The following is a 9,711-nucleotide window of genomic DNA, read 5'->3' on the forward strand; positions in this document are numbered from 1 at the left end:
CTTAATTCCGAATCACAACTTGCTCCATTACAACCCAGCCTCTGCTCCCATCTCCTCTGCCATTCTCACCAAGGCTCCCAATCATCTCTGGCAGTCCTTATTCTGCTAGATGGCTCCTACAGAATTCGCCATTGTTGCCTTACTTCTCAAAACTCTCTCCTGCTCTGCTCCAGTCTCTCTGTCAGTTTGTTCCCTTTCTTTCTTTCTTCTGGGTCTTCCTCTTCTACTCAACCTTTCAACACTGTGTATTCAGGTTCCATTCCTGGTTTCCTCATCTCACTCACATGGATCCTCACACCAACAGTTAAGTCTTCTTTTTTCAACATGCTGAGGACTCTTAAACATACCCCCAACCATTATAAGAAGTATAATATACACATATCTTTACAACAAACTCTCTCTGTTAGATACAGTCAACACAACCCAAACTTAGTACATCCATTCAGAAATACCTATGCCTCTATTTTGCTTTTGACAACATGAAAGGCATCACCACCCAATGCTTCTCCCTAGCCAAAAATCCTGTTAGTTACTTAACCAACCCCTCTCCATGGTCTCTCCCCTCAGCCCAAAAAGGATAAAAAAAAAAAAATTTAATGACTTGTATCACAGAAATACATCTAAATTAGGTTTCCTTGCTCTCCTGGAAATACATCTAAATACTTGTATCACAGAAATACATCTAAATTAGTTGTCCTTGCTCTCTGTTCTTACTGATACTCCCTTTGCCAGGGACCTCTCCATCTTTTGGACAAGTCAGCATAACCACCAAATTAATTTCCCCTTTGTGTCTTTACTCCTCATTTTACTCTCTACTGGGAGAGTTATTTTCTTTTGAAAACATGTAAATAACAAACAAACAAAAGGCAGGGGACAGATGTATGTGTTTATGTATGTGCTGGGCTAGGAAGGCTAAATTCCAAATTCCTTAACTATAAATCCAGGGATCTTCAAAACATGGTCTCAGTTTGCCAACTTTATCTCTTGTCATTTATCCCAATAGTGCTATATTCTTACACATACAAGTCTCACCATTCCATGAACATAATGGGCCTCGGGGTTCCATGCCTTTGCACATTTTCTTCCCCACACCAACTCATTTAATTCTTGAGACAGCTCAAGGTCTCATCCATTCAGTGAAGGTCATCCTGATTCTCCTAGTTACCAGCTGTCTTCTGTTCTTCCACAGCACTACATTCTGTTTATCCCCCTAGTCAGACTAGAAATACCTACTAAGGAAGGGCCCAGGTAGTCCCACATCCAAGCATGTCCAACACAAAAAGGCATCATAAGCTAATTCAATGCTATTCACATTGTCACCCTGCTCTGTTTCCAACTCTAATCCCATATATCATAAACTTTTTCTCCATTCTCTTCATAAAACTCTTCATAAACTTTTCTCCATTCTTGCACTAGGTCCCTAAAAAACATGCTTAGAAAAATAAACAACTAGAATTCTAACACGCCTTAGTAAGTACTCAACACTGAGATACTCTGATTCAGCCTTTAATACTTTGAGTTCATGCCAAAATGAGCTACAGAAATATAGTTCCAATAAAATTTGTTTACTTTTTAAAATAATTATTAAACAAGGGAAATGAGGCATATTTTATATCTCATTTTAGTTTAATTCTTTTTGTAAAATTAATGAATATGGCAAATAAGTCCACAGGCTCAAAGGGAAAGGCAGTGAAATAAATTTATTTTTTAAACAATTCTAAAGTCTAACACCACAAATAAAAATAGACATTTCTAATACATCAATAATAAATATTAATATATGTACAGGCATATGTACCCTACTAGTGGAGGCAATAATTAATAAGATACAGTCCCTACCAACAAATAAGTCTCAGTCTAAATTCAGTAAGACTTGTTCCATGGCAGCATTTATCTTACTTTTTTGTAAGCCTAACAAAATCCACACTGGCCACACAACAGATACACTCCTTAACAAATATCTGGTGACTAATCATATATGTGTCTTTTGATCATGATGCTTCACATCCCTTGCATTTTTTTTTAAGGCAAGCATGGAATAAAGTTTATAGAGGAAGAGAAAGGTAGGTTTACAGAGTAAGAGCAAGATACAGGCTTATGGAATAGGATATGTTCATTATAGACAGTGAACAGGCCTCCACTGCCAGGGCAAGTAGGCAAAGAGGCCCACCTCCCTTATTTTGACAATAATTTATAAAGACATAGTTCTAAATTATGGTACATCTATGTGACAGATTATGCAAACATTAAAATTAAGTGTTTTAGAATACCTTAGTGAATTGCAAAAAAAGTTCAAGATTAGCCAGAAGAGACTCAAAATAGATAAAAGATAATTCAGAATATATATATATATTCTAAATTCTAATTCAAATTCTAAAATATAAGTCCTGCCCTTACCTTTTTATCTGAAGTGATAAGCTTAAATGCTTCTGTTACTTGACGGACTGTAGCACCGCCACCAACATCAAGAAAGTTGGCTGGAGTCCCTCCATGAAGTTTTATTATATCCATTGTGGCCATAGCCAAGCCAGCACCATTTACTATGAAGAGGGGAAAATCATTTGTATAAGCAGCAAACACAGAGAAAATATATTAAACTTAACAAACACAACTCTAACATACAAACACATGATAAGATACCTAGACAGCCAATATTTCCATCAAGGCCAATGTAGTTGAGATGTGCCTTAGCTGCATCTTTGTCCCTTTCATCTTCCTGGGTCCAGTCCTGTAGAGCAAAGATCTCCTTCTGGCGAAAGGCTGAATTTGCATCAAAATTGATCTTTGCATCCATACATAGCACTTTGAAAGGAAGAAAAGACAAAGTAATCTTAATTTCAAGGCAGACAGAATAAACTGTTAATCAAACATTCTTTAAGGAAAAGGCACATTTTATTTTTGTTATTTAATGAAAGTATTTCAATTTGTGTTCACAATGAATTCAAATTGCCCATCAAAGTTCTACCAAAGAATGGTTCTATATCCATCTTATGCATGAGATAAAGAAGGAAAAAAAAACCCAAACATTTTGAATTATTTAAAAATTATCAACAATTAAGTGTCCATGCTCCTAGCTAGCCTCTTCACTTGGGCCCTAGATCCCATCCTGTCTCATCTATTCAAGGACATTGTTCTAGCAATTCTGTCTTTCCTGCATCATAAATCTCCCTAGCTTTCTACATTGGCTAAATCTCATTGACTTGCAAAAATGCTGTTCTTTCCCCACCTTAATAAAAAGAAAGGAAAAAAAAAATTTAACTCTCACCTCCCCCTTACTCTTCACCCGTTTCACAGCACAACTCCTTGAAGGACTTGTGTGTTTAAAGGAGGGGTAAGCCGGTGAGCCAGAGTTGGCCTATGCTGATTTTCATATGGCCTGTGAACTAGAAATGGGTTTTACGTTTTAGGATTATGAAGAAGAAAGAAAAAAGAGATAAAGGGAGGGGGAGAACAACAAGAAAAAACAGCCATGCCCAAGACCATATGTGGCCCATAAAGCCTAAAATACTTACTAAACGCCAAACCCCAGGCCAGGTGCAGTGGCTCACGCCTGTAATCCTAGCACTATGGAAGGCCAAGATGGGCGGATCACTTGAGCTCAGGAGTTCAAGACCAGCCTGAGCAAGAGCCAGACCCCCATCTCTAAAACTAGCCAAGTGTTATGGTGGGTGCCTGTAGTCCCAGCTACTTGAGGCAAGAGGATTGCTTGAGCCCAAGAGTTTGAGGTTGCTGTGAGCTATGATGCCACAGCACTCTACCAACGGTGACAAAGTGAGACTCTGTTTCTAAATAAATAAATAAATGCCGAACCCTCTGCTTAAATTCCTTATACCAAATTTGTCTCCTGCCTCTCTCTCTATACCCACTCCAGTCAGGCGTTTCCTTCAGCATGCTACCAAAATGGTTCTGTCTGACTCCATCTTTCAGTACTCTATCCCTTCCTCACTCCAATCTAATTACAACATGTGCCTTGCAATTCCTGTACAATAGAAAGCTGAGAGAAGTGAGTAGTTTCAGCTGCTGCCCAAGACAGGAGAAAAAGTTTAGAATTCAGATAAGTACTAATAATAGCAAAAATAAATAATTCTTTCAAAGGAAGTAACAGAATTAATTGTCTTCAAACTATATCTCCTCAAATGTACAGTATAGTAAAAAGAGCAGTCAACTGAAATCAAACTCAAAATGACCCCAAGATTTAGAATTTCCAAGGATTGTGACCAACCATGTTTAAAGATTTAAGGGAAAATATGGTCATAATAAATGAACAGACAGGTAATCTCAGCAGAGGATAAACTATAAAAAGGGGGCTGGGCATGGTGGCTCATGCCTGTTATCCTAGCACGCTGGGAGACTGAGGCAGATGGACTGCCTGAGCTCAAGGGTTTGAAACCAGCCTGAGCAAGAGCAAGACCCTGTCTCTAAAAGTAGCTGGAAGTTGTGATGGGTGTCTGTGTTCCCAGCTACTCAGGAGGATGAAGCAAGAGAATCACTTGAGCCCAAAAGTCTGAGGTTGCTATGAGATATGACGCCAGGGCACTCTACCAAGGGCTACAAAGTGAGACTCTATCTCAAAAAAAAAAAAAAGAAAAGAAAAGAAAAGAAAGAAAGAAAAGAAAAAAAAATAAGAAAAAGAAAAAAAAACTATAAAAGGGAGCCAAATGGAAAATGTACAAAAATTCACTGAATGGGCTTAACAGCTGATCGGTGATGGGTCAGTGAGCCTAAAGATAAACTGAAATCATCCAATCTGAAACGGAACAAAGAAAAAACTGCACTTCAGTGATACGCTAGGCAATATCAAGAAGTCTAATATATGTGAAACTATAAGAGAAGAATGGGGCAGGAAAAAGGTGAAGAAAGAAAAATATATCAAGCCAGAATTCTATATACTATGAAAACAGGAAGGCAAAAGGAAGATATTTGCAGATAACTGTAAACAAAATTCATCACTAGCAGACCTACACTAGAAGAAATGTCACAGAAAGTTCTTCAGGTTCAAAGAATGTAACCTGTGAAGAAAATCTGAATCTACATCAGTGATTCTCAACTAGGGACAGTTTTATCCTACAGGAAGACATCTGGCAATGTCTGGAAATGTTTTTGATTGTCACACTCAAGGTTGCTACTAGCATCTGAGTGCTATTGGGTGTTATTAAACATCCTACCATGCATAGGAAAGCCACCCACAATACACAGAAAAAATTATCTATGCAAAAATGTCAATAGTGCCAAGGTTGCAAAATCTTGATCTATAGCTAGGAGAGAACATCAGAAATATAGAAACTAATACATAAATATATTGAAACTAATAAAAAAAAAAAGGCCAAGTTTCTAAATGTGGGATAAGAGAATTACAAATATAGAAAATGGCAGAACTAGAATGAACCTTGAGGAAATGGAGAATTAGAGGCATCGGTATAAATTTGGAGATCTTAAAAAATAGACAGAGGTATAAATATATGTGTATGTGTATCACACACAGACACAAACAGACTTATTTCTTGGCTCTCTGCTGACAAGGCCTATAAGCAATGAAATAATAGCAACAAGCACAGGTAGCACACCTATCTTGGTGCCTAAATATTATTTTCCACAAAAAGGAACCATAACCCTTTGGAGAAAAGGCTGGTTCCAGAACCACAAGAAGGAAAGCAAAAAATTATCCTGGGATATCTTGTTATACAAAAAGTAAAGAATTGCTCAAAGAATAATAGCAGCAGATCAAAAGGACAAATGGAGAACTTACAAGTTACTCAAAACTTACATATAAATGTTCATAGCAACTTATCAGTAAGAGCAAAATACTGCAAATAACCCAAAAATCCTTCAAAGGGTGAATGGGTGAACAAATTCAGGTAAACTTATATAGTGGAGTACTACTCAACAAGAAAAAGAAATAAACTATTGGAACACACAACCATCTGAACAGACCTCAAAGCCATCATGTACAGTAAAAAAAAAATGAATCTTAAAGTTTGCTTATTATATGAAGGTATTCATAGAACATCCTCAAAATGACAACACTATAGAGGAAGAAAAGACTAGTGGTTTCTACCACACAGGGATGGAGTAAGAAAGAACAGGGCAGAGGGTGTAAATGCCAAGAGGTGCACAGAGAGGTCTCTCACAGGGTGATGGAACCGTTCCGTATCTTTATTTTGGTGGTGGCTACTCAAATCCATACATTGGATAAAATTAAATAAAAGTATACATACACACACAGAAAAATGACTGAAGGTTAAAAAGGTTTAAAACTGGTGAAAAGTAAATAAGGTATTTAGTCTGGCTAACAATAATGTATGAATGTAAATTAACTGTTTGGATATACATAGCTATGTAAGATGTCACCACTGGGTGAGTAAGATGCAAGTCTCCTTGTACTATTTTTATAACTTCCTGTGCATCTATATTTATTCTAAAACTAAAAGTTAAAAATAAATAAATAAATAAATAAGGAGGCTACAGGAGCCAGCCTGAGAGTGGCCTCTGCTGGCCAAATCTAGGATAATCTGAGCAACAAAACAATGATTAAAATGGATTATAACTCACTGACTAAAATAAGAATTGAAAAGCCTATTTTTATAAAAATGAATAAGCAAAGAGGGAAGAAAGAAAAGCTCTTTGTTACAAAACAATGCCAACTAGTAAATATAGAAGGAATGATGGAGTTAGAAAATCATCAATCGATCCCAAATCTAACAGGGAAAAGTTTAAAGAACGCAGTCTCAAAATAGTTTCCCACAAATTTCCTAGTAGTTACAAAGGAGAAAATAATGATCCCACAATGGAGAAACCTGACAGACACTACCCTAACCAAGCAACCAAAGTTAATGTCATTAACACTGAAACAAATGAACATAATGCTCCTCCTGATAAGATACACCATGAAGGGAAAAAAAAAACACCAAAGGGACATCAGACAGACCCAAACCAAAGAGGGTTTGGGTTAGGGTTAGGACCGTCCCTTCTCTTAAAAAGAAAAGTCAAGGTCAAGAAACAACACACATTTGAGGATATTTTCCTGGTCAAATGGACATGACAACTAAATTCAGGGTGTGATCCTGGTCTAGAATCCTGGGGAAATGGACATTACTAAGACAGCTGCCTACGTTTGAATATATTATTATGGATTAGATAGTATTTTACCAATATTAATTTCCTCATTTTGATAAATGTACTCAAGTTACATAAGAGAATGTTCTTATCCTTAGACTGAAATATTTAGAATTAAGAAGAACAATTTCTCCAACCTACTCGCAAATGGTTCCAAAAATTTGTATTTTTATATACACACGAGTGCACTCAAAGAAAAAGCGACTAAGAGAGAAAGAGCAGAGAGAAAATGATAAAACAAACAGGGTGAAATGTAAACAATCGGCAATGCTAAGTATATACGGAAGTTCTTTTTACTGTTTTGTTTCTGTATATCAAAATTAAAATGTATGGCTGGGCTTTGTGGCTCGTGTCTGTAATCCCAGCACTTTGGGTGGCTGAGGCAGGAGGATCACTTTAGGACAGAGAAAACAGAACTAGGAGCCGGGAGTGATGGTGCAAGACAAGCTATTCAGGAGGCTGAGGCAGTAGGGTCATTTGAACCCTGGAATTTGAGGTTGCAGTGAGCTATGATGATGCCACTGCACCCTACCTAGGCAGACACAGTGATACTCTGTCCCAAAAAAAATTGTATAAATTTAAGGTATACATGTCATATTTTGATATATCTACACACCATGAAATGATTACCACAATCAAGCTAATTAACACATCTACACCTTGCTTAGCTACCTTTTTATGCATGTATGGTAAGATTATCTACTCTCTTAGCAAACTTCAAGTATATATTATTATTAACTATAGTTAATATGCTGTACATGAGGCCTCCAAACTTTTCATCTTATAACTGAAAGTTTGCACTCTTTTTTCTTTGTTATAGAGACAGGGTCTCACTATGTTGCCCAGGTTGATCTCATACTCCAGGGCTCAAGCGATCCTCTCACCCTGGCTACCAAAATGCTGGGATTACAGACATGAGCCATCATACCTGACCTGAAAGTTTTTACTCTGTAGCCAACAGCTCCCCCAATTTCACCCACATCTAGCTCTAGTAACCACCTTCTATTCTCTGAGTTTGACATTTCTAGATTCCACATATAAGTGAAATCACACAGCATTTGTTTCTTTCTGTCTGACTTATTTCACATTAAGTTCTCCAGGCTCAAACATGTTGTCACAAATGGCAAGATTTCCTTCTAAGGAAACAATTGATCCAAAATATCAATCAGACCCATAGAATCAGATACTTGAATATGATGGGAAAAGGTACAAAAGTAAGTAGGGAAAGAATATTTATTTAATGAAATTAGAAAAACTTGCTAACTGGGGGAGGAAAAGTGAATCTAAAATAAAATCTTCTTTTTTTTTTTTTTTTGAGACAGAGTCTCACTTTGTCACCACCCTAGGGTTGAGTGCAATGGCATCATGGCTCACAGCAACCTCAAACTCTTAGGCTCAAAACATTCTGTTTCTTCAACTTTCCAAGTAGCCAGGAAAACAGGTACCAGCCACATGCCCAGTTGTTGTTTTTTTTTTTTTCTTAAAGACAAGGTCTCTTTTTCAGGCTGGTCTCGAACTCCTGAGCTCAGGCAATCCACCTGCCTTGGCCTCCCAGAGTGCTAAGATTATAGGCATGGGCCACCACAGCTGACCCTCTAAAATATAATCTTGATTGATCAACCTAAACGTAAAAAATAAAAAAAAAAGGAGAACATAATCTTGATGAATATTTATTGCTCTTAGGAAGGAGGAAAAAAACCCTCGGCATAAAAGTAATAGAAGTCAAAATAAGATCTGACTACATGCAAAAACAAAATGCTTCAATATATTCCCCAAAACAAATAAAATTAACCAATAAAAGACAAACTAAGAAAAATATTCATGGCAAATGTCAGACAAGAGATTAACATCCTTAATATAAAATGAGCCCATAAATGTGGAAAGACCACCAGGATGTATCATTAGATAAATAAACAAAGATGCAAAATACATATAGTACACAATCTCTTCCATAAGGCAGGAGCTAAAAATCTATTTTCTTATTTGTCTTTACTTGCAAAATAAACACTGGAAAAAACAAGAAACCAAAAAGTGAAGAGAGGAGAAAGGGGAGTATACGATGATGCAGAAAAAGCAAAATTGTTGAGTAAAGAAATAGGAGTAAGATTGGCAGGAATATACTACTATTTGTTTTGATTTTTTTAACCATGTAATAGAACAATCTTTATTATACTTTGAAAAAAAAACCACTTTAAAACATACACAAATGCAAACTAAAAAAGAAAACCTGAATACAAAGAAAAGAAAATACTTGTTAAGAAAGCAAAGACATTCCCTTAGCAGCAGAATATGACTGTTGGATTTCACAGTTGGAAAGAATACAGCAGTCTTGATTTCAATGTTAATTGGTCCCTCTTAAGTTACATAATTAGGAAAAGATGATAAGAAATATGTGTTTAATATGGATAATTGTCCACTGATGCTTCATTTTAAAAGCATGCATCAGCTCTCACTCTTAAAAAAATTTATTTTCAGTTTTATAAACTACCTCTATTATCACAAGAGAATTTACTCATTCTTCATTCTACCGTACAAATGACCAAAGTATGTAACTAATTAGAAGTATAACAGTAGAAAACAATCTTTTTTTTTTTTTTT

General features: G+C 36.4%; 1 protein-coding gene across 1 annotated transcript in view; it reads right to left on the minus strand.

Moving 5' to 3' along the window:
- Positions 1-9,711, minus strand: part of SUCLA2 (succinate-CoA ligase ADP-forming beta subunit) — a 49,233-nt gene that overhangs the window by 11,078 nt on the left and 28,444 nt on the right. The window contains exons 7-8 of the mRNA XM_003796677.3: positions 2,641-2,802; positions 2,398-2,540 (exon numbers count right to left, since the gene is read on the minus strand). Of these exons, the coding sequence (XP_003796725.1) occupies positions 2,398-2,540; positions 2,641-2,802 (305 nt within the window). The remainder of the gene's footprint in view (positions 1-2,397; positions 2,541-2,640; positions 2,803-9,711) is intronic.

Source organism: Otolemur garnettii, unplaced genomic scaffold, assembly GCF_000181295.1.
Source record: "Otolemur garnettii isolate 467f Iridium unplaced genomic scaffold, OtoGar3 scaffold00106, whole genome shotgun sequence".
Taxonomy (NCBI): domain Eukaryota; kingdom Metazoa; phylum Chordata; class Mammalia; order Primates; family Galagidae; genus Otolemur; species Otolemur garnettii.